Genomic DNA, 25,805 nt, shown 5'->3' with positions numbered 1-25,805 from the left:
GGGCACAAAGCCCATTCAAGAAAGAAATCAGGACAGGAGGGCGGGGATTAACGAACGATCGACCTTTGACGAAGCTCGGAGCTGGGAAGCACACTTGCCGCCTCAGAAGCTGGCTCGGCTCTTTCGCAGGGTGCGAAAAATTCGCGCGGCGATAGGTCGAATCACGTTGGCGAGAAGGTGCAGGGGTGTCCAATAGCAACAGGGGCAGACTTTTGAGTGACTCGAACAAGACCAATCAGTCGGCTGGGGGCGGGCTGCAACGGAGGCAGCGGACGGTTATTTTTGATTTCGTTTCCTCTCTTTATAATCTGCGTTGTCGCCTGAAGCGGAGAAAGGGGGGAAAGAGAGAGAAAACGAATGAGTGAGTGAGAAAATAAAGTCATAGAGGGGTTCGGGGCAGCGGTTACCTCACAGTCGTGTCTTCGGCACTGCTTTTCTGTCTTGTATTTTGCGGATTTGTGTTAATTTGAACAGCCGAGCCGCGGCATTTCACCGCCCGAGTTGGACGCTTTGGCTGATTTTTTTGTATGTGAGGTTGGGGTGGTGGGTGGATTTTAAGTGATTATTCATTACTGTGCTAACACTTTTAAAAAAATGACCCAAGTCGCCCTTTGCTGCAGGATGGAGGATGAGAAGTATTTACCCGAGCTGATGGCCGAGAAGGACAGTCTGGACCCTTCTTTCGTCCACGCCACCAGGCTAGTGACAGCAGGTACATTCACTGTATTTATAGACCTGGATAAAACTTTGTGATTATTCTCTTCTGGCCCCAGCTAAACTCTCAACTTGTTATTTATTGCAGAAAATATTACTTGACTTAAAATAATTTATTTTTTCTGAATACGATTTTTGTTTTATTCGATTCCAATACAAAGTTGCAAACGAAATAGATTTTTGTTTTTTTAATTCATTTTAATGATGACTGAAGTCATTTTTGTTTGCATTTCCCGTCGATTCTATTGTTCTCATTGATTTGTGGACATTACTCATAACCCGTTACACAGGTTGTCTCTCTGAAATACTCACGGGTTAACGTTTTTTTTGGAGGTTATTTTATTCCAGCAGTTCAGGTGATTGCGATTCATGCAATGCAGTTTTAAAATACTGCAAAACATACTTCAATAGGAAAGTCCTTCCCTATCACTCGTGTTTTTGGACTCAATGTGCTCCCATTGAATCATTCTTCAGCTCATTTGCACTGTTTTCATCTAATGATCAGCGTTTCTATCATCGTCTAAAAGTTTTATAAAACACGTCTGAACGCACCTTTCAAAATTCAAATTGTTTAAGGAAAATAGCTATAAATAGAACTCGGAACAATGTCTAAAGTATAATACATTCCTGCCTAAGTTTCAAATCCGGAAAGAATACAGAATCGATGTTCTAATTAAAAAATCATTTTGGACATTGCTTCTGCCGCAGGTCTGTCTTGGAAGATACCTTTAAAAATGAATTGATTCATTCTTTGGTGTTTTCAATGAAGGCATCTGAAGGATGGAAAAAACATCTTGTATGCCAATGTCAAAAATTGTGAAGCAAAATAATTAATAATTAATGGGAAACAAATTAATGGAAAAATTCATAACTGCAGATATTTTAGATGACATTTTTAATATCAGCATTAATATTATACTGACAAATTCACTAATGTCCATGCATTTCTAGACTTCACATATCCAATGTTTGTGAAGTACATGAATTGAGCACTGTTCAGCTTCAAGTTTTCATTGTGCTAAAGTATGCAGTATGATTATAAGCTTGAGATTCTACAGATGCTGTAGTTCTTGAGCAGTACACAGAAAATGCTCAAGAAACTCAGCAAGTCAAGCAGCATCTGTGGAGGGAATATCAGTTGACATTTCATGCCAAGACCCACCTTTTCCGATTGTGATGAAGTTCTCTTTTGGAAATGTTGACTGCTTTGTCCTCTCCTTAGAGGCTCCCTGACTTGCTGAGTTCCAGCATTTAAGAATGAGTTGAACCTTATGATTATATAGCTTACTGATGTCATAAAACTATATTCTTGAAATCTGCAAATTTAGAATAAATACTTTGCTGGCGTGGATAGATTGGCTACACTGTTTGAGTTTTTTTGGGTAGAAAGAAGTATAACTTTTTTCAATATGCATAGAGTCACTTTTTCTGGTAATAGTAATAACCAATTTTTTTTTACACTGCATCATGCAAAGCTGCCGATCTCTACTTCATGCCATTGCATTGAGGCAGTTTTCAGAAGCAGTAATGCTAAGGAGGTAACTGAACAACTGAATTGTTCAGAAGTTCTGCAGCTTAAACTTTTTAGTTGATTACTTCAAACACTAGGTATTCTGACCATCTATTCTCTAAAGCAGGAGATTATTGACCTATATGCATTCAATTTTAGATGCTTTTTGTAAACAGGAAAGTTTGTGGTTAGCAAAAAATCTACTGTAATTTTCTGTTAAAGCAATTTTATAGTATTTTGCACTGCTTTCTCCTAGACTTCATTTGAACTATATTGTGAACATGTATCACGGTTAAAATTACTATTTGACAACCTTATTTGCTGATGTTCTTGTGAAACTTGTACGTGAATTAATTTTTAAATTTATGGGTTTGGTTTGAAACTTTGATATTTGCATTTGAAGTGATGTTGCATTTTTGGTACTCTGGCTCCGCATACCACAGTGGTGCTGTCTTTATGTTCATGGTGTTGGGATAAGATAGTTTTTATCTGGGGAAAAGCAGACTTTTTAATTTCAAGGGAATTGTAATGATCAAATGACACATTTGCCATTAACAGTATTCCATCAAATTTTTGCAGTGTTGGATTGACAGGAGTAATAAAAAGAATTTCTAAAAATGCAATTATCATTCACATTTCAATTTATTTTGATAACTTCAGTACTTGTTGACTTTTCTATGTTGAATGTGTGCTTATCTTAACCCAATTTTTGTAGAAGAAAAGGGAATTGTATCTAATCTAAACTAACACACACACAAAATGCTGGAGAAACTCAGCAGGGCAGTCGACGTTTCGGGTCAAGACTCTTCTCCAGTCTTTTTCCATTGATGCTGCCTGACCTGCTGAGTTCCTCCAGCATTGTGTGTGCGTTGCTTTGGATTTGCAGCATCTGCAGATTTTCTGGTGTTTATATCCAATCTAATTTTGAGCACAGAAATTACTTTTATCTATTATTTATGGAGCTGACTGAAATTGATAAGTGGTCCTTCAAGAACATGTATGCTTTCCTGAACAGTAGATGGTATTTTGTAAGTATGTGTCAAATAGTGTATGTATGTGGATGTTGTCTATATGAACTTCAGTAAGGCCTTTGACAAGGTTCCACGTGGAAGGTTAGTTAGGAAGGTTCAATCGTTAGGCATTAATATGGAAGTAGTAAAATGGATTCAGCAGTGGCTAGATGGGAGATGCCAGAGAGTAGTGGTGGATAACTGTGTGTCAGATTGGAGGACGGTGTGTAGCGGTGTGCCTCAGGGATCTGTACTGGGTCCAGTGTTGTTTGTCATATATATTAATGATCTGGCTGATAGGGTGGTAAATTGGATTAGTAAGTATGCAGATGATACTAAGGTGGTGTGGATGATGAGGAAAGTTTTCAAAACTTGCAGAGAAATTTAAGGCGGTTAGAAGAGTGGGCTGAAAGATGGCAGATGGAGTTTAATGCTGAAAAATGTGAGGTGCTACATTTTGGTAGACTAACCAAAATAGGACATGCATGGTAAATGGTAGGGCATTAAGGAATGCAGTAGAACAGAGGGATCTAGGAATAATGGTGCATAGTTCCCTGAAGGTGGAATCTCATGTGGATAGGGTGGTGAAGAAAGCTTTTGGTATACTGGCCTTTATAAATCAGAGCATTGAATATAGGAGTTGGGATGTAATGTTGAAATTATATAGGGCATTGGTGAGGCCAAATTTGGAGTATAGTGTACAGTTCTGGTCACCGAATTATAGGAAAGATGTCAATAAAATTGAGAGAGTACAGAGGAGGTTTACTAAACTGTTGCCTGGGTTTCATCTCCTAAGTTACAGAGAAAGGTTGAACAAGTTAGGTCTTTATTCTTTGGAGCATAGAAGGTTGAGGGGGAACTTGATAGAGGTGTTTAAAATTATGAGGGGGATTGATAGAGTTGACATGGATAGGCTTTTTCCATTGAGAGTGGGGAAGATTCAAACAAGAGGACATGAGTTGAGAGTTGAAGGACAAAAGTTTATGGGTAACATGAGGAGGAACTTCTTTACTCAGAGACTGGTAGCTGTGTGGAACGAGCTTCCTGCAGAAGTGGTTGAGGCAGGTTCGATGTTGTCATTTAAAGTTAAATTGGATAGATATATGGACAGGAAAGGAATGGAGGGTTATGGGCTGAGTGCAGGTCGGTGGGACTAGGTGAGAGTAAGAGTTCGGCACGGATTAGAAGGGCCGAGATGGCCTGTTTCTGTGCTGTAATTGTTATATGGTTAATGCTAAGAGGACCCACAGTATTTGTTTTGTTGACTAATTATACAAATGATCTGTAAATCAAATATTATAGTGATAAGTTGTATCATGTTTTTGGCAATTGTATATTGTAATTTTGGGAGAGACTAGAAATTCCCATAAAGTGAAAACCTAATGATAAACTTATGAATGTCATCGTGCAGTCAATTGTTGACATATGTAGAGTGAGTAATCTCTATTGTGCTTCTGATACGAACAGGAATTTTGCATTGGAGCTTGGTGCTTAAATTTGCAGTGATTTAGCACTGATTATTTACTAAATTGTGCTGAATTTAGATGATGCAAATATGACTTGATACTCCTGTTGAGTGACTTGTAATGCTATTTAAAAGCCTTTATAGTTGAAGTAGTGGTTTCAGATTATTTTTTTTTAAAGGCTTCAAATATTTTCTGTTCAAGAAAAATATCTTCTCAATTGTTAAAAATTTGAAACATTTCATAAGCTTCACAGAAATGATTCAGTTCATCCTGATTTTAAGTTAGTTACCCACTATTTGAACCTCTTCTAATTTCATTAAACAGTTTCATGTGGCAAATGTGTCAAGTTAAAATTTATTTCCTAAAATACTGTTTTAATTTTTTGCTTTACTTTTCAACAGATCTTTTGTTCCTTGTGTGCACATATTTTTCAGGATGCAAGTGTACTGTAAGCTTTAACATAAGTTGGAATTGGTGTATTTTATGCAAGAAATAACCTAAATTACTTGGTGACTCATGTAATTGCTACTAAATTGAGTCGTAGTCATACTTTATTGATCCTGGGGGAAATTGGTTTTTGTTACAGTTGCACCATAAATAATAAATAGTAATAGAAATATTAACAGTAATATTACTATTAGTAAATAGTAATAGTCATAGAAATAATAAATAGTAATAGAAAATAGTAATAAATGGTTAAATAGTAATATGTAAATTATGTCAGTAAATTATGAAATAAGTCAAGGACCAGCCTATTGGCTCAGGGTGCCTGACCCTCCAAGGGAGGAGTTGTAAAGTTTGATGGCCACAGGCAGGAATGTCTTCCTATGACGCTCTGTACTGCATCTCGGAGGAATGAGTCTCTGGCTGAATGTACTCCTGTGCCCACCCAGTACATTATGTAGTGGATGGGAAACATTGACCAAGATGGCATGCAACTTGAACAGCATCCTCTTTTCAGACACCACCATCAGAGAGTCCAGTTCCATCCCCACAACATCACTGGCCTTACGAATGAGTTTGTTGATTCTGTTGGTGTCTGCTACCCTCAGCCTGCTGCCCCAGCACACAACAGCAGCAGGCTGAGATTTGAAATTCAAGTTGAATATTGCTGAAAACTAGGTCTAGTAAAAAAACAACAATGGCAGCAAGGATTGTACTTTCATGAGCAACAAACGTTGGAAGAACTCTTGTCCTTTCAAGGGCTCCATCCCGAATGCAAATAAATTTAATTATCTCTTAAATGAGAAAATGAATATGCAATGTAGGAATATACATTGCCTTGCTTAATGGATCATGGAATGCTTGTGGTCTCACAAAGATTTGATAAATCCTGGAAAGATTTTGTATTTATTAACAAAGTTCTATAACATTAACTGAATTTAGGGTATTTAATTGCAGACTTTTGACTTGAGTGAAGTATTCCTTTTTTGAATTCCACCACAAAATCAAATTGGTTGTTCCATGTAACTGTAAAGGTATCCAAATTAATATAAACACGAGAGATTCCACAGATGCTGGAAATCCAAAGCAATACACACAATGCAGGAGGAGCTCAGCAGGTGAGGCAGCATCGATGGAAATGAATGAACAGTCGACATTTTGGGCTGAGATCTTTCATCAGGACTGGAAAGGAAGGGGGAAAGATGACAGAATAAGGTGGGGGAGGGGAAGGAGTACAAGCTAGATGAAGCTGGGTGGGTGGGGGAAGAGAGTGAATTAAGAAACTGGGAGGTGGTGGGTGGAAAGGTAAAGGGTTGGAGAAGGAGTTTGATAGGAGAGGAGAGTGGCCTATTTGAGAAGTGGATGGAGGGACACCAGGGGGACGGTGATAGCAGGTGAGAAGAGATGGGCAGAGTGGGGAAATGAACAAGGGGAAAGTGGGGGAGAAAATCTTACTGGACATTGGAGAAATCTATATTCATGCCATCAGGCTGGAGGTGACCTAAATGGGATACAAGTGTTGTTCTTCCAACCTGAGAGTGGGCTCATCTTTCAGAAGAGACCGTGGACTGGTATGTTGGAATGGGGATAGGAATTGAAATGGTTGACCACTGGGATGTCCTGCTTTTTGCGGATGGAGTGAAGGTGCTTGACAAAGCAGTTCCCCAATTTATGTTGTGTGTCGCTAAAGTAGATAAAGCCACATTGGGAGCACCAGATGCGGTAGATTGCCCCAGCAGATTTGCAGATGAAGTGATACCTCATCTGGAAGAATTGCTGGGGCCCAATGGATTCTCAGGAGAAGTATTCATTTCCATAGAGGCTGCCTGACCTGCTGGGTTCCACCAGCACTCTTTGCATATTATTCCAAAATAAAATGTCATTGATCTAATAGCCAATAGAAAATGAAAAACACAGGTTTAATAATTCTGAAGGCAGTCATAACATTTATGCTATGAAGTATATAAGCAGGTTAAATGCTACAGCTTTGCAACTGATTATGTGAATTGCTTTAGGATCTCAAGTGGTTTAGTATTGTCCTTGTCAATCAGCCATTACTACAGTAAGCTCCATTTAATTGAGGCAAGTACGCTTTGGCCCAATTAAGTGGCTGCCCCAGTTAACTGAAGTTTTGAGGAAAGGCATAAAAAAGACAAATTGCCATTTAACGGAGTAACAAATGATGTATTTAAATAAAAATTGGAAAACTGTCGAATCACAAACAAGAAAATCTGCAGATGCTGAAAATCCAAGCAACGTACACAAAATGCTAGAGGAACTCAGCGGGCCAAGCAGTATCTATGGGGGGGGGGAGGGAGTATAATTCTCCTTTCACCATTCCCCATCCCTGGGTTCCTCTCTCGTGTTATCTCCTTGCCCGCCCATGACATCCCTCTGGTGCTCCTGTCCTTCCCACCCACCGGAGGCGGGGGAGGGGGGGGCTTTTTTTTTCTTTCTTCCGTGGCCTTCTGTCTGTCTCTTTCATCAATCAACTTCCTAGCTCTTTACTTCATCCTTTCCCCTCCAAGTTTCACCTATTGCCTAGTGTTTCTCCCTCCCCTTCCCCCACCTTTCAAACCTCCTCAGCTTTTTTTCCACCAGTCTTGCTGAAGGGTTTCGGCTCCAAATATTGATTGTACTTTTCCCTTAGATGCTACCTGGCCTGCTGGGGGTGTGTGTGTGTTGCTAGAACACTATTGATACTACTACAGTACTATAAAACTTCATTCCTAGAAGTTGCTGATGGAGGAATTCAACCTGTGTATGCTGCCGTGTTCTTTTGATTGATGGTAAATGAACAAAATCAGCACAGACACCTAGAACAGATGATGGACTGCCTTCATATAATGTTTTTGACAATTGCATCCTTCAGATCTTCATTTCCATTGTAACATTCAAGATAATTGTTGATACCTTCAAATTCTTCATAGTTCCTAACTTGCTGAAATAGTGAAATTGTTTCATTTTCGCTCCTGGCTGTTTCTGGCATCTTCAAGCCTGAATGCTTGAAACCACATTGAGCAAAACAGTTCTGAATTGTCTTACTGCCTATTTCTTGTCACCTGTCAGTGACAAAAAACAATACTTTCTGAATACAAACACATAACTGACACTATTTTAAAAACTTTGGTCTAAGCACTGTGTAGTGTCGAATGGTCACACACGTGTATGCAACTGATTTTTTTTTTGTAGCGTGTTGCACCAGACAGTCAGCCATTATTGTCTGGTGCGTGATGTCAGGATTCGTCTCCTTTCGGATTAACCAGGTCATGATATGAACGTTCCTGGCTCGACCCTTTTTTTTAACGAGGCCAAGTGGCTAGCTCGGCGCTCAACCCGGCACGGATGGAAAGCAAGCTCAGGGAGTGGCTCGACTTGGATTCGAACTCAGCCTTCGCTCTGGAATCTGGCGCTGATGTCATTGCGCCACCAGCTGGCCAACTGATACTAGTTGGAAATTGTTCAGTAACAATTTTCTGACCCAATTAAGTGGCATAGTGTCCCAAATAACCAAAGGAAATCCTAGCTATTTTCTTAATTAGTTTTTGTTCTTTGAGTTGTCCCAAATAAGTGGCCGTCCAGATTAACCGATGAACCAAATAACTGGAATCCACTATATTTTCTTTAAAACTTTGATTGTAAGATGACAGAGTTTTAATACTTGACAGTTCTTATGTGAAGTTAGTTTAAAAGGTTTTGCATGATTATTATCTTTAAGTTTGGGCTTGCTCAACACCTGCTGCTCAGATAAAAGTATAATGTGGCCAATTGTGGGTGCGGAATGTGGTGTACAATGCAATAAGTTTACCATTGCTACAGAAATCGTAGCTTTTCAAAGGTTTTGATATAGTTTATCTATTTTCATTATGTTAAGATGTTGGTCTGCAAATCAAGAAAAATTATGATGGCTGTATTAAATAACAATATATGGAGCATGAATTTTTATAAGCACTTCAGGACTGAAAGCTGATTTTAGATCTTTGCTGTGAAATTCAGAAAATGAGAGTTTGCTATGAAAATTAAAAGGTAGTATTCGGTTAAAATATATACATGGCTGAAACTGAACAGTAGAATTAAATTGTTTGGCATTTGGCTTGTATATTTACCTTTGAAGTTTGGCTATAAGTAGAGATGTTGCAGCTGTGAAATTCATTAGGAATAAACCCTTTAAATTGCCTTGTGGTTCTGCAGTAAGTTCATTTAAGCGTTAGATTGCCATTTGGTTTCAGTAGGCATATCATGGAATGTTGATTTTTTTTCTCTCCTGCAGCACTTCTCATTTTTTGTTAGTGCACTGGTTTTAGTTTTGAAAATAGTTTTCTTCACATATAGTCTAAATGAACTCAAGCTTACCTTTTTAATTAATTGTTACTTTTATATTTTGGTACATGTTTGAAATGCACCTGCTCTAAATATAGACTTTGTATATTCCGTGGCTAGAAAGTTAATTCAAACATGTTTCTTAAGAGAATGGAGTTGCTTGTTTTGAGCACAAAAATTAGCGATCCCAAACTTGATGGGAAATTATGCTAGAGTACATTTTTAAGAAAAATAAATCCCTATGCTGTATTGATCATTTCGTAATCAATAACATAAATTTTGACCACCCAGCCATAGCCTGATATATCCTTGAATATCTACATTAAGGATGGATATGCTTGCAAATTGCTCAGTTAGAGATTGGGTTTGACAGGGCAATAATTGTTGGGTCTGAATGTGAAAACATCTTGATCCCAATTTAATACTTGACCATACCTCAGTCGTTAATGTTTATCTTAATTTTGCATAGACAGGCTATGTTTAATTGATATTTTGTGCATGATTGTGTACTTTTGGAGGTTTTACTCTGAGGGCAGAGGTAGAATCTTTGCAATGACACTTTGTAGCTGTTTTTCCCTTCTATTTGTATTGTACAATGCTATTTCTTAGATTGAGAATATAGACTAACAAGACATTTTCTTAAAGTACAGAATACTGGAAAATCTTAGTATCATAAGGCAACATCTTCAGAAAGAGAAAATTCATGATGTGAAGTTTCTACAAGTATGTGAAGAGCAAGAGCATCTATAAGTATGTGAAGAAGAAGAGGATAAGATGTGAGAGAATAGGACCAATCAAGCATGACAGTGGAAAAGTGTGTATGGAACTGGAGGAGATAGCAGAGGTACTTAATAAGTACTTTGCATCAGTATTCACTACGGAAAAGGATTTTGGTGATTGTAGGGATGACTTACAGTGGGCTGAAAAACTAGAGCATGTAGATATCAAGAAAGAGGATGTGCTGGAGCTTTTGGAAAGCATCAAGTTGGATAAGTCACTGGGACTGGACCAGATGTTTCCCAGACTATTGTGGGAGGTGAAGGAGGAGATTGCTGAGCCTCTGATGATGATCTTTGCACCATCAATGGGGACGGGAGAGGTTCCAGAGGATTGCAGGGTTGCAGATGTTGTTCCATTATTCAAGAAAAGGAGTAGAGATAGCCGAGGAAATTATAGACCAGTGAGTCTTTCTTCAGTGGTTGGTAAGTTGATGGAGAAGATCCTGAGAGGCAGGATTTATTAACATTTAGAGAGGCACAATATGATAAGAAATAGTCAGCATGGCTTTGCCAAAGCCAGATCGTGCCTTATGAGCCTGACTGAATTTTTTGAGGCTGTGACTAAACACATTGATGAAGGTAGAGCTGTAGATGTAGATATGGATTTCAGCAAGGCATTTGACAAGGTACCCCATGCAAGGCCTATTGAGAAAGTAAGGAGGCACGGGATCCAAGGGGACCTTGCTTTGTGGATCCAGAACTGGCTTGCCCACAGAAGGCAAAGAGCAGTTGTAGACGGGTCATATTCTGCATGGAGGTCAGTGACCAATGGTGTGCCTCAGGGATCTGTTCTGGGACCCCTACTCTTTGTGATTTTTATAAATGACCTGGATGAGGAAGTGGAGGGATGGGTTAGTAGATTTGTTGATGACATAAAGGTTGGGAATGTTGTGGATAATGTGGAGGGCTGTCAGAGGTTTCAGCGGGACATTGATAGAATACAAAACTGGGCTGAGAAGTGGAAGATGGAGTTCAACCCAGATAAGTGTGAAGTGGTTCATTTTGGTAGGTCAAATACAATGGCAGAATGTAGTATTAATGTTAAGACTCTTGGCAGCGTGGAGGATCAGAGGGATCTTTAGGTCCAAGTCCATAGGACACTCAAAGCTGCTGCGCAGGTTGACTCTGTGGTTAAGAAAGCATTGACCTTCATCAATCGTGGAATTGGGTTTAGGAGCCAAGAGGTAATGTTGCAGCTATGTAGGACCCTGGTCAGACCCCACTTGGAGTACTGTGCTCAGTTCTGGTCGCCTCACTGTAGGAAGGATGGGGAAATCATAGAAAGGGTGCAGAGGAGATTTACAAGAATGCTGCCTGGATTGGGGAGCATGCCTTATGAGAATAGGTTGAATGAACTCGGCCTTTTTTCCTTGGAGTGACGGAGGATGGGAGGTGACCTGATAGAGGTGTATAAGATGATGAGAGGCATTGATCGTGTGGATAGTCAGAGGCTCTTTCCCAGGGCTGAAATGGCTGGCACGAGAGGACACAGTTTTAAGGTGCTTGGAAGTAGGTACAGAGGAGATGTCAAGGTTAAGTTTTTTTTTAACGCAGAGTGTTGAGTGCGTGGAATGGGCTGCCGGCGATGGTGGTGGAGGTGGATACGATAGGGTGGTTTAAGAGGCTCCTGGACAGGTACATGGAGCTCAGAAAAATAGAGGGCTATGGGTAAACCTAGGTAATTTCTAAGGTATGGACAAGTTTGGCACAGCTTTGTGGGCTAAAGGCCCTGTAATGTGCTGTAGGGTTTCTATGTTTCTGTGATTTGGGCCCAAGACCCTTCATCAGAACTAGGCAAAGACCTGAAACATGAACTGTTTCTCTTTCTTGTGAAGGTTTCCTGATCGAGTAAGTGTTCGAGCATTATCTATTTGTTTTGGATTTTTGGCATCAAAAGTTTTTTCTTAAATTTATATTTTTTTTTCAAATTCATTGCCTTATTTGTTAAATTTCTCTACATTTTCACACTTTATAGTTTTCCAAAAATATTTGGCAGTCTCACCTGGTTGACACCTATGAGAATGTGCAGAAATAAGTGCAGTATCTTGATGGTGTGCTGTGTTGCACTTGTGTATTTTTTTGTTTCAATATAAAGCCTTCTGTTGAAACTATTGACAGTCCTTTCTACTTCAGGTATTTTTAAGAGATCATATGAAGAAAGACGCATTTGTTTTCTTGACCATCCAGTGCTAGGATCAAGTATTTATACAACATGTTTATGACTATGGCAAACTTGTTTTTTCTCGGTAAATCTCTGATAATCTAGTATCTTTGTTCAAGTAGTGGAATTTCTCAGTTGTTTATTGGAATCATTAGATGCACTGAGAAATGTTGTAAGGGTACAACTAATATTAAGAACTTTACATTGGCAATACTGACTCAGATAGTTCATGCTTTTGAAATTTACTGTTATAATTTGTAACGGAGATAAGCTTCCACCAGCCCTCAATCTTGCTGGTGAACTCCACTTAACTGCCAAATTACAGTTGGCTGTATGGCAGTTTGGACCTGGGCTTGGAATGTAAAACTCCTTTAGGAATTTTTGTAGTCAGTCTTGATGGGTCAATGGAGATTTCAGTTACAGACGTAGTGGGGAGTGACAATCACCTAATGACCAGATACAACAGTATTGACACTTAATCCGGTTTAAGACGTTGAGAAATATGGTATTTTCATTAGGACTAAAGTGTACCATGCATAGTCATTTTTTAAAATTATGACTGATATTTATGTCCACCTGTGTGAATTAAAAAAAAATCAACTTTTCTGTCATTCCTCCTGAATGATTATTGTCATTATCTGATAAGCTTGACCTCTTTGATTTTATCATTGCTCTCAGTTGTACTGCTGTTATTGAATTTATCCATATTTCCTGTGTGTAGTAATTGTTCAGTACTGATCTAAATCTGATCTGATAGCAGTAGAAGAAGGCTAATTAAATTCTCTTGGTTTCCTTACAAATATTTGGCTGCTTCAGGAGCAAGACGCTGACATGTGATTAACCCTTTAGTAATACTGGTTCACAATTACCAGATGTAACAAGTGAGGTAAATTGAAAACATTTACTGTTAAGGAAACAGAGTCTCCATTGAAACCTCAATTTCAAAAGGTAGATGTTTACAGCATGATGGAAAGTAACATGCTTGGGGCGAAGGAAGGGAAGTTGTAGTTTGTTGGAAATACTTTGTGGATTTTCTCTTAGTAATTTAGTTCAGTTGTAATAATTCTGTATCTATAGGTATATTTAAAGTAAAGGGGTGGCTAGGGAAAGTGTTGGTCCACTTAGAGTTCAGCAAGGCCACTTATGTCTTGAGCCACAGGAAAGGAGAAAATCATGCCTGCTCAAGAGATAATGAAATAAGTTTTGGAGAATATCCATATTACCAGGTTGGAAGTGTTTCCTACATTTAAGTAGATAAATCTGCAGGGCTTTGGATTTTGCAGGAGGCGGGAGAAGAAATCGCAGGGGCTCTTACGAGACGGTTGCTTCGTCATTAGCCACTAGTGAAGTTCCCAAAGTAATTAATGTTCTGTTTAAGAATGGTAGCTAGTCAATTAGAGGCTGATATCAATAGTGGAGAAACTCCTGGAGGAAATTCTGAGGGACAGGATCTGCCAGCATTTGGATAAAGTCTGAATTAGGAGCAGTTGGCTTGACTTAATGCGTGGGCATTCGTGTTTGACAGAGGTTTTCAAATTATTTTAAGAAGTAAGCGGAAAGGTTGATGAGGCTGTGAATGTTGTCCATTAGGAATTTAGCAAGGCCTTTGACAAGATCTTTCATGGCTGGCTGGTTAGAAAGGTGCAATCCCATGAAATCCAGGGACAGCAATTTGACTAGATTGAAAATTGGTTCAGAGTTGGAAAGAAGAGGGTGCCTGAAGGTTGTTTCTCGGAATGGAAGCCATTGTTATTGGTGTGCTTCAGAAGTTGGTGTTGGAATCAGAATCGGGTTTATTATCACCGGCATGTGGAAAATTTGTTAACTTTGTAGCAGTGCAATGCAAGGCATGATAACACAGAAAAATAAAAAATAAATCAATTACACTAAGTATATACATGTATATTGAATAGATTAAAAATAGTGCAAAAACAATTATTTAAAAAAGTAAAGTGAGGTAGTGTTCTTGGTTCAATGTCAATTTACAAATCATATGACAGAAGGGAAGAAGCTGTTACTGAATTGCTGAGTGTGTGCCTTCAGGCTTCTGTACCTCTTGCCTGACAGTAACGAAGAGAATAGTGTATGCCCTCGATGATGGGGGTCCTTAATGCACATCGCCTTTCTGAGGCGCCACTCCTTGAAGATACCTTGGGTACTACAGAGGCTAGTACCCAAGATGGAGCTGACTAATTTTACAACTTTCTGTAGCTGCTTTTGGGCTTGTCTGGTTGTGCCCCCCCCCCACCCCCAAATCCAAATACCATACAGTGATGCAGTCTGTCAGAATGTTCTCCATGCTACATCGATAGTTTTCAAGTATGTTAGTTGACAAACCAAACCTTACCAAAGTCCTAATGAAATATAGCTGCTGTTGTGCCTTCGTTATAGCTGTATCAATATGTTGGGACCAGAGAGCTTAACACCCAGGACTTGAATTTGCTTACTCTCTCCACTCTGATCCCTTGATGAAGCTTGGTTCATGTTCCCTTGTCTTACCCTTCTTGAAGTCCATAATCATCTCTTGTCATGCTGACGTTGAGTGCAAGGTTGTTGCTATGACACCACTCAACTAGCTGGTATATCACACTCTTTTATACCCTTTCATCTCCATCTGATATTCTGCCAACAATGGTTGTATCATCAGCAAATTTATAGATGGTATTTGAGCTATACTTAGCCACATAGTCATGTGTAGAGGGAGTAGAGCAGTGAGCTAAGCACACACTCCTGAGGTGCACTAGTGTTGATTGTCAGCAAGGAGGAGATATTATCACCAGTCTGCACAGATTATGGTTTTCCGGTTAGGAAATCAATGTTCCACTTGCAGAGGGAGGTACAAAGGCCCAGGTTATGTAGCTTGTCTTTCAGGACCATGTGAATAATGGTGTTAAAGGCTGAGCTATATTCATCAAACAGCATTCTGACATGGGTGTTTGTATTGTCCAGGTGATCTAAGGCCACGTGGAAGAGCCATTGAGATTGCACCTCCTGTAGACCGATTGTGGTGATAGGCAAATTGTAGTGGGTCCAGATCCTTGCTGAGGCAGGAGTTCATTCCAGCCATGACCAGCCTCTCAAAGCATTTCATTACCGTAGATGTAAGTGCTATTGGATGACGGTCATTAAGACAGCTCACACTAATCTTCTTAGACACTGGTACAATAGTTTCTTCTTTTGAAGCTGGTGGGAACTTCCGGCTGTAGCAGTGAGAGGTTGAAAATGTCCTTGAGTACTCCTGCCAGTCGGCATAAATTTTCAGAGCCTTAGCAGGTATGCCATCGGGGTTTGCGAAGATTCACCCTCCTTAAAGACAGCCTAACGTTGGTCTCCAAGACAGAAATCAGAAATCAGGGGTCACCGGGTGCAGCAGGGATCTTCACAGCTGTAGTTATATTCTCCCACTACAAAGCAGTTATAGAAGACATTGAGCTCATCTGGTAGTGAAGCGTCGTTACCATTCATGCTATTGGGTTCCACTTTGTAGGAAGTAATGTCTTGCAAACCCTGCCAGAATTGATGTGTATCCGATGTCCCCTTCAACCCCTTGCTCAGAATTTTCTCTTTGCTCTTAAAATGGCCATCTGCAAATCATACCTGGTTTTCTTGTACAGACCTGAGTCACCAGACTTGAATGCCATGGATCTAGCCCTTAACAGATGACGTACCTTCTGGTTCATTCACAGCTTTTGTTTTGGGAATGTACAGCCACACATCCACATAGAACCCTTGTTATTGATTATTTATATAAATGATTTGGACATGAATGCACAAAGCGTGATCAGTAAGTTTGCAGATGACAAAATGATGACATGCTGATAGGGACGTTGTTGTAGATCAGAGGAAATCTTCATTGGGGAATGGGCTGAGGAATGGCTAATAGAATTTAATACCGATAAGAGTAAGATGATACATTTTAAAAAGTCAAACCAGCATACTGTGAATGGTCGGGCACTAGGGAGTGTAAAGGAACAGAGGGAGCTTGGAGTAAAAATACATTGTTAATTGAAAGTGCAATGAACTATACATTTCGTAAACAGTGAAGAAGGTATTTAGCACACTGGTCTTCAGTCAGGCAGGGCTCTCACTGTAGGAGTTAGAACATTACGTTGCATTGTATAACTCTGTGGTGAAGTCGCACTTGGAGTACTGTGCACAGTTTTGGTCACCCTGTTAGAGAAAAAATGTAAAATTAGAAAGCGTGCAGAAAAGATTTATGAGATGTTGCCAGAGTTCTGAGTTATAGGGAGAGATTGGAGATGCTAGGTCTTTATTTGGAAAGTAGGACAGTGGGGGGTAGAAATGTTTAAAATTATGAAAGGCATAGATAAGGTGGATGGTAAGAGTTTTCGTCAAGATAGAGGAGTCCAAAGCTAAGGAAATGAGTTTACGTGAGGGGGAAAAACTTTACATGGGACCTGGCAACTTTTCATGCGGAGGGTGGTGAGCACCTAGAACAAACTGCCAGAGGAGATGGTTGAGGCAGGGACAAAAATATCATTTAGGAAGCGCTTCTATGGATATGGGCTAAAAGCAGGAAGTCGGGACTAGCTGGGTAGGCAGCATGATTGGCATTGACAAGTTGAGCCAAAGGGTCTGTATTCATGCTTTGTTGCTCTATGACCCTACCATTAATGTAAGATCCATTCTTTACAATAAGTTAAGTTTTGGTATTTGTTGATATAATTTTTTTTATTGGCATTTGCTTTTTGATATTTATATCTGCCATAGTGCTGAATTGTTAGAATGTGAATCATATAACATTTAAAAAGTGGCATTTGTATTTCTAGAAGTTATTTGGTAAATATCATTGGCAGTTATGCTTTAATCTCAGATGTATTTATGTGACCAGTACTTGAAGTTTTTGTCTAGTTAAAGGTGCAGAACAGAGATATTGTAACTGTGTTGAGGATTTGGCCATACATTACTAAAATCAACATTTTCCCTGAATGAAGTGCATAAATTGGTTTTGCCATTAATGAAGTTTGACTGGTACTCCTGCCATGGTTCATGTTTAGGATGGTGAGTGCTGTTTTCTGTAGTGGATCTAGGTGTTAATGTCATCTGCTGTGCAAAGCTAATTTCAAGTACCGTTTGGAGGAAGGTAATGGCGAGGCTCTGGAGCAGTCTTGTCATCGGGCACTCTCATCTGGGTTTTATAAAGTGCCAATTGTCTTGTAGTGGTATAATTTAAAGGATGCTTCCAAGGATACCTTGCTTGGGTATGTCCTGTGTTTCAGTACTCTAGCTCATTTTCAATTTCCTCCTCTGTGTCCTTCTTAATATTGATTGCTGTCCTATCCACTTTGTTACCACCATCACCCCCATTACCTCATTTAGGTCTCTGGCTGCTACCCCTCTTTCCCCATCAGACTGGTTTTGGAGTGGAAATAAAGTTTAATGTCTATGGGATCACCAATAGCCAATTTACATCAGTGGTGCGCAAGTGGAACCAGCCAAAAGCTTTAAGTTCCTCAGAGTCAATATCACAAATGACCTGACTTGGTCCAACCAAGCAGAGTTCACTGCCAAGAAGGCCCACCAGAGCCTTTACTTCCTGAGAAAACTAGAGAAATTTGGCCTGTCCCCTAAACCCTCACTAATTTTTATAGATGCACCGTAGAAAGCATTCTTCTAGGGTGCATGACAACCTGGTATGGAAGTTGTCCTGTCCAAGACTGAAAGAAGCTGCAGAAGATCATGAACACAGCACAGCACATCACACAAACCAATCTTCTGTCCTTGGACTCACTTTACACTGCATGCTATCGGAGCAGTGCTGCCAGGATAATCAAGGACACGACCCATCCAGCCAACACACTTTTCGTCCCTCTTCCCTCTGGGAGAAGGTTCAGGAGCCTGAAGACTCGTGCAGCCAGATTTGGGAACAGCTTCTTTCCAACTGTGATAAGACTGCTGAATGGATCCTGACCCGGATCTGGGCCGTACCCTCCAAATATCTGGACCTGCCTCTCGGTTTTTTTGCACTACCTTACTTCCCATTTTTCTATTTTCTATTTATGACTTATAATTTAAATTTTTAATATTTACTAATTTTTACTATTTTTAATATTTGTAATCCAGGGAGTGTGAAGCGCAGAATCGGATAGTGCTGTGATGATTGTACGTTCTAGTACCAATTGTTTGGCGACAATAAAGTATGAAGTATAAAACAGTGCCTGTATTAGAAAATGACAATCTTGTCCAATATGTGAGTGTTACTATCTCGTTACTATAGAGCATGGGATTCCATTATTGTGAAATGGTTTTGAATAACACCACTATAAAAAAAAATCATGAAACCAAGGGATTATATATGTAAACTCTGTACTTGTTCCTGCATTGTTTTGAAATGCAGTGGCAGAAATTTAATCCTGGATGAGTTATTAATCTTAAGATTTCTATTTAGAGGCCTAAATATGTATAATAAAGACATTTTCTGGTGTTTTATTAAATGGGCACTTGGAAGGAATCCTCGCTAAAGAGGTGAAGGGATATTTGAAGTTCATAGGTCTTAACAGAAATTTATATGTTGAAGTTTGTTCCAGGTCTGTGGTTTTTGAGGTGATTGAGACCATTGCTGGACGATGGGGAAGAGCTTGAAGATGATGAATTTAGGAGGTGGTGCCCTTTGAAAGATGATGCCTCAAAAAGGCAGCATTCGTCATTAAAAATCTCAAGCACTCAGGACTTCCCCTCTTAACACTACTATCAGGAGCCTGAAAACACATTCTAGTGTTTTAGGAACAGCTTCTTGCCTTCTGTCATGAGATTTCTCATGGGTCATGAATACTACCTAATCATTTTTGGTCTCTTTATGCACTACTTAGTTTTTATTGCAAATTGTATATTTTTAAATGTATTAGTTTACTGCTGTTGTGAAACAACAAATCACAACATATTTTAGTGATAATGAACCCGATTCTAGGTCAATACTGATTTTGTATGTTCTCAGTACAGTCGCAAATGCCTTTTTGCATCACAGGTAGGTTTTGAGAATATGACAGGAATTTTATTTTGTCGTATTCATCAGATAGTGCTGAGCATGCGAAAGATATAGTCTGCCCATTAGAATAAACTAATTATATTTGGATCTCTGCCTTTTGGGTTGAGGATAATATTGTGGTTTGCTTAACCTGCCTGCTAGTGGTATCTTTCCAGTTTTTGTGGAGCTTGCTGTTGGTAACCATGTCCCAGAAATGCATAGGGGAGAGGGATGTGTTCAAACAAATGCAGTCTTGTCTGTAAAAGGCGATGGTGGGTGTATTCTGTGATCAAGACTGCCTTCACTGAGAGGTGGCTCCTGTGATGTGTATAGTAGTCCTTATTTTCCCGTGTCTCAGCCAGTACCTTTTGTTGTTGGAGGGTAGTGGTATGGAGTGGGTCAGATTGGTTTGCGGATGTAAAATAAAAGGCCCATTCACTGAAGTGTCTGGGTGAACAAATCAATAGTGACTCGGAGCATGAATGTCTATCTACATAAACATTACCTGTGTACATAATGCAGCTCTGACTAAACTTGGATGACCTTGGTTCGTGAATAGATGCCATGTAAGTTGATTCCCATCTGTCTTGTAGATTAGTGCCACTTTTGTGGAAGCCAGTATTCAGCATTGATATGAGAAAGGCTTGAAATATTGCAGCACTGACATAGATTGCACTTAGACTGTTATAGATCCATAATGTTGACCATAGGTTTGTGGTTTGTAAGTCAATTTTATTGACGGATGATAATTAAGTTCCACAAGGATTCTGCTGCTCTGAGAGAAAGAACCCTTGGGAATATTTGCCTCTTCCTCAAAAGATTGTTTTACTATTCAGTCCCGAAGTACAGTTGGCCCTCCTTATCCACGGGTTCCGCATGCACAGGTTCAACCACCCGCGGATTGGGAAAACCTGGAAGTGCTCTCTCCAGCACTCGTTGTTTGATCTTTGTTCGCCTCGCGTCTCGTTCGGTTACTACTTTTTTTTCAGTGAAAAAGTGGCTGCTAAAAAGCAATTAAGTGGTCAAAGCAATTCCTCAAAGGCTAAGAGGGAGCGTAAAGTGCTATCTCTTGCCGAGAAAGTAGAAATCCTAGATCATTTGACAAGTGGCACGTCGCTTGCCGAAGTGGGCCGTAAGTTTGGTAAGAACAAATCGAGCATTCGCACAATAAAGCAGAAAGAAGCTGAAGTTCGTGGAAGTGTTAGTGCTGCCCCTACAACAGCGAAAATGGTCTCCCCGGTTCGTGATAAAGTGCTTGCAAAGACTGAGAAAGGAAGAGCACTTTCGGGGTTGAGGAGAGCGAGAGGAAAGAGTTTAAGGCTAGTAAGAGATGGCTGGCTATGTAAAGCACTACAGCCTCAAGAACGTAAAGATCACGGGAGAATCGGCATCGGCTAATGTGGAGGCCGCAGCAGCATTCCCAGAGGAGTTCAAGAAACTCATAGAAGAGAAAGGCTACCTTCCAGAGCAAGTTTTCAATTGTGATGAAACGGGCTTGTTCTGGAAGAAGATGGCCAATCGTACCTACATCGATAAGAGTGCCCAGCAGACCCCGGGGTTTGAGGCCTGGAAAGATTGCCTTACTCTGGTGCTGTGTGGCAATGCAGCCGGTCACATGGTCAAGCCAGGACTTGTCTACCGAGCAAACAATCCCCAGGCCCTTAAGAACAAAAACAAAAATTGCCTGCCTGTGTTCTGGCAACGCAACAAGAAGGCTTGGGTGACAGCGATCTTGTTCTTGGAATGGTCCCACCAGTGCCCCGTTCCTGAAGTGAAGAAATACCTCGAAGAAAAGGGGCTGCCATTCAAGGTCCTCCTCATAATTGACAGTGCTCCCGGCCATCCCCAATCTCTGCTTTGCCAAGGATAACGTGGAGGTGATGTTCCTGCCTCCTAACGCTGCGTCACTGCTACAGCCACTTGATCAAGGCATCATCAGGTGCATTAAGGTGACTTACACCCGCCTCACCTTCGGGAGGATTCGTGCTAACCCTGACTGCAGCATCATAGATCGATGGAAGAAATTCACAATTGTAGATGCAATTGTTCTTATTGCAGAGGCTGTGGATGCCGTAAAGCCCGAGACAGTCAATGTATGTTGGAACCCATTATGGAGTGAGATAGTCAGTGATTTCAGGGGCTTCCCCACTATTGATGCAGAAGTCAGGAATATCTTGCATGTTGCAAGGGAAGTTGGTGGGGAAGGCTTCTCTGACATGACCGAGGGCGACGTCGAGGAACTCGTAGAAGAGCATAGAAAAACCCTTATCAACGAGGAAATCGAAGATCTGTTGAAATCCTCTACAGAAGATGATGATGCAGAAGATTTAGAGGAGGCAGAGTCATCAATTTGGACACTTAAATTTGCAGCAATTTTTCAACAGGCGCAAGTGTTAAAGTAGGTGTCCCCAACCTTTTTGCACCGCGGACTGGTTTAGTATTGACAATATTCTTGCTGACTGGCGGGGGACGGGGGGGCGGGGTGCGGAGATGTTCAGGGTTAAACTCATCTGAAAATGTCTTTTACAGTTAGGGTTGCCAATTTTCTTACTCCCAAATAAGGGACAAAAGTAGCAGTCAAATCCCGGGACACTTTACCCCAGGAAAGACTACCATGACCATGAAGCCTTACGCGGGCACCTGTGTGCGCTTGCGTCACGTGTGCGTGTGATGTGCGCATGCACGTATGTGCCAGTTTCCCCCCACCCACAAATCGGCGTTGCCTTCATCTTCTCGGCTACACTGTACATACATTATTTCTACTTTATATAGGCTGTGTATTTATCATATCCTTCCTGCTTTTACTATATGTTAGTGTTATTTGGTATGATTTAGTAGGTTATTTTTTGGGTTTGGGAACGCTCAAAAAATTTTCCCACATAAATTTATGGTAATTACTTCACTTCACGCCATTTCGGCATGAAAAGTTTCATAGGAACGCTCTGCCTTAGCGGGTGAAATATGGGACGAGGGCGGTCCTGTATGGAACAAACCAATTTAGCTCAATATACGGGATGTCCCGGCAAATACGGGACAGTTGGCAACCCTATGTTCAAGTTCAACAGTGCGTGACGGCGAATGAGGAAAGGTGCAGCTGACTCGTATCGCTTCCTCGTGGCCCGGTAGTACATGCTTTGTGGCCCGGTGGTTGGGGACCGCTGTGTTAAAGGATACAATCCTTGAGACGATCCTTCGATGGAACGAAGCCTCTGTGTCACCCGAGGGATAACAACGTGCCTACAACCACTGCAAGACGTGTTTGATGATGCAAAGAAAAAGAAGAAACAGCTTCCTATAACAATGTTTCTAACTAAAGCATCTGCAATTCTGAAGTCTCGACGTTCAACGCTGGAAGATCCTCATCCCTCAACCTCCACAGTTCCTGAGTTTAGTATTATTGAGCCTCCTCCAAAGTGTCCTTATTCCCTAAACAAGACAGTGTAACATAACATTTCCATTGTATTCTGTAATACTGTAATCTAGAGATGATTAGAAGTATTACTCGTTTGAGCATTGTTCGCCTCGTGTCTCGTTTGTTTGCTACTTGTGTTGTGAGCGAGAGGAACTTTTTTCTTGTCATTTTTTTCCTAAATAATACAGGATAACAACTACTTACATAGTATTTACATTGTATTAGGTATTATAAGTAATCTAGAGATGGCCAAAGTTCAGTGGAACAATACCCTAGCAGGGATGACAGTGGAACAGCAATGACAAGTGTTTCTGGGAATAATGCGGAAGGTGCAGGATCAGTTTGTTCCAAAGAGGAAGAAAGATCCTAAGGGGAGTAAGGGGAGGCCGTGGCTGACAAGGGAAGTAATGGACAGTATAAAAATAAAAGAGGAAGTATAACATAGCAAAGATGAGTGGGAAGCCAGAGGATTGGGAAACTTCTAAAGAGCAACAGAAGGTAACTAAAAAGGCAATACGTGGAGAAAAAAATGAGGTACACAGGTAAACTAGCCAAGAATATAAAGGAGGATAGTAAAAATTTCTTTAGGTATGTGAAACGGAAAAAAATAGTTAAGACCAAAATTGGGCCCTTGAAGACAGAAGCGGGTGAATTTATAATGGGGAACAAGGAAATGACAGACGAATTGAACAGGTACTTTGTTTGTGTCTTCCCTAGTGTCTTCTCCCAGATGTAATAGTAGCCAAAAGATCTAGGGTAATGGATGAATTGAAGGAAATTTATATTAGGCAGGAAATGGTGTTGGATAGGCTGTTGGGTCTGAAGGCTGATAAGTCCCCGGGACCTGATGGTCTGCATCCCAGGGTACTTAAGGAGGTGGCTTTAGAAATCGTGGATGCATTGGTAATCATTTTCCAATGTTCTATAGATTCAGGATCAGTTCCTGTGGATTGGAGGCTGGCTAATGTTGTCCCTCTCTTCAAGAAGGAAGGGAGAAAACAGAATTATAGACTGGTTAGCCTGACGTCTGTGGTGGGAAAGATGCTGGAGTCAATTATAAAAGATGAAATTACGACACATCTGGATAGTAATAACAGGATTGGTCCGAGTCAGCATGGATTTACGAAGGGGAAATCGTGCTTGACTAATCTTCTGGAATTTTTTGAGGATGTAACTATGAAAATTGGCAAGGGAGAGCCAGTGGATGTAGTGTACCTGGACTTTCAGAAAGCCTTTGATAAAGTCCCACATAGGAGATTAGTAGGCAAAATTAGGGCACATGGTATTGGGGGCAGAGTACTGACATGGATTGAAAATTGGCTGGCTGACAGAAAACAAAGAGTAGCGATTAACAGGTCCCTTTCGGAATGGCAGGCAGTGACCAGTGGGGTACTGCTGGGTTCAGTGCTGGGACTGCAGCTGTTTTCAATATATATTAATGATTTTAGATGAGGGAATTAAAAGTAACATTAGCAAATTTGCCGATGACACAAAACTGGGAGGCAGTGTGAAATATGAGGAGGATGTTATGAGAATGCAGGGTGACTTGGATGGGCTGGGTGAGTGGGCAGATGCAGTTTAATGTGGATAAATGTGAGGTTATGCACTTTGGTGGTAAGAACGGGAAGGCAGATTATTATCTAAGTGGAGTCAAGTTAGGAAAAGGGGAAGCACAACGAGATCTAGGTGTTCTTGTACATCAGTCACTGAAAGCAAGCATGCAAGTACAGCAGGCAGTGAAGAAAGCTAATGGCATGCTGGCCTTCATAACAAGGGGAATTGAGTGTAAGAGCAAAGAGGTCCTTCTGCAGCTGTACAGGGCCCTGGTGAGACCACACCTGGGGTACTGTGTGCAGTTTTGGTCACTAAATTTGAGGAAGGACATTCATGCTATTGAGGGAGTGCAGCGTAGGTTCACAAGGTTAATTCCCGGGATGGGGGGGCTGTCATATGTCGAAAGATTGGAGCGACTGGGCTTGTATACGCTGGAATTTAGAAGGCTGAGAGGGGACCTTATTGAAACATATAAGATTATTAGGGGATTGGACACGCTGCAGGCAGGAAGCATGTTCCTGCTGATGGGTGAGTCCAGAACCAGAGGCCACAGTTTAAGAATTAGGGGTAGGCCATTTAGAACGGAGTTGAGGAAAACCTTTTCACCCAGAGAGTGGTGGATATATGGAATGCTCTGCCCCAGAAGGCTGTGGAGGCTAAGTCTCTGGATGCTTTCAAAAAAGAGATGGATAGAGCTCTTAAAGATAGTGGAATCAAAGGTTATGGGGATAAGGCAGGAACTGGATACTGATAGTGGATGATCAGCCATGATCACAGTGAATGGCGGTGCTGGCTCGAAGGGCTGAATGGTCTACTCCTGCACCTATTGTCTATTGATTTAATGTATACGGGAGGATGTGCATAGGCTATATGCAAATACTACGTCATTTTTAATAAGAGACTTGAGCATCCTTTTTTTTTTTGGTATCTGTGGGGGGGCCCTGGAACCAATCCCCTGTAGATAAGGAGGGTAGACTATATTGCACTAGTTTGGTTCCATGTTGTGTACCTAAAGCTGTCATGTATCTGGGACGGACTTGCTTTTAAGATGACTAACTCAGTATAAGAATCACCACTAAGCCACTAAGCAAGATAGGCTGTGATTGTAAGTGGTCAAAGATCAGAGAATGAATTTGTGCTTCATTTGGAATATGGCCTTCAAAAAGGATACTTTTCCAATATATGTTAAATAAACTTTTTTTTCCTCCTCTTCCCTGTCCCACTCCAAACTTAAATAATTTTTGGACTTAAAGCTTAATTCTAAGTGTTTGGGGTTTTTTTTTCCAATTTTAAAATTGTGATTTTCTTCTAGATTTTCCACAAGTTTGAGCCAAAGGTTGCTTTTGTTTCAAGGTGTTTTTATTTGAGAAGTTGGGCAGAAGCATGAGTCTTTTTCTTTTCAAGCTTTGCTCTCGATTGTCTTTTAGTGATTTGCTTAATTTTTGGGTTT

General features: G+C 40.6%; 1 protein-coding gene across 3 annotated transcripts in view; it reads left to right on the top strand.

The window, feature by feature from the left end:
- The first annotated feature begins 248 nt into the window (after nucleotides 1-248).
- The window catches only part of LOC140198562 (KH domain-containing, RNA-binding, signal transduction-associated protein 3-like), a 217,417-nt gene continuing 191,860 nt past the window's right edge, over nucleotides 249-25,805 (top strand). For 2 of the 3 annotated variants that reach the window (XR_011886202.1, XM_072259588.1), the window contains exons 1-2: nucleotides 250-361; nucleotides 621-712. Coding sequence is in view for 2 of the 3 variants with exons in the window: in XM_072259588.1 (XP_072115689.1) it covers nucleotides 622-712 (91 nt within the window). In the remaining variant the exon portion in view is untranslated. Of the gene's footprint in view, nucleotides 362-620; nucleotides 713-25,805 lie in introns of all 3 variants that reach the window. The other variant, XM_072259589.1, reaches the window with a different exon arrangement.

Source organism: Mobula birostris, chromosome 1 (genome assembly GCF_030028105.1).
Source record: "Mobula birostris isolate sMobBir1 chromosome 1, sMobBir1.hap1, whole genome shotgun sequence".
NCBI lineage: Eukaryota > Metazoa > Chordata > Chondrichthyes > Myliobatiformes > Myliobatidae > Mobula > Mobula birostris.
Note: the sequence above shows the minus strand (reverse complement) of the source record. Positions and strands in the feature narration are given on the sequence as shown.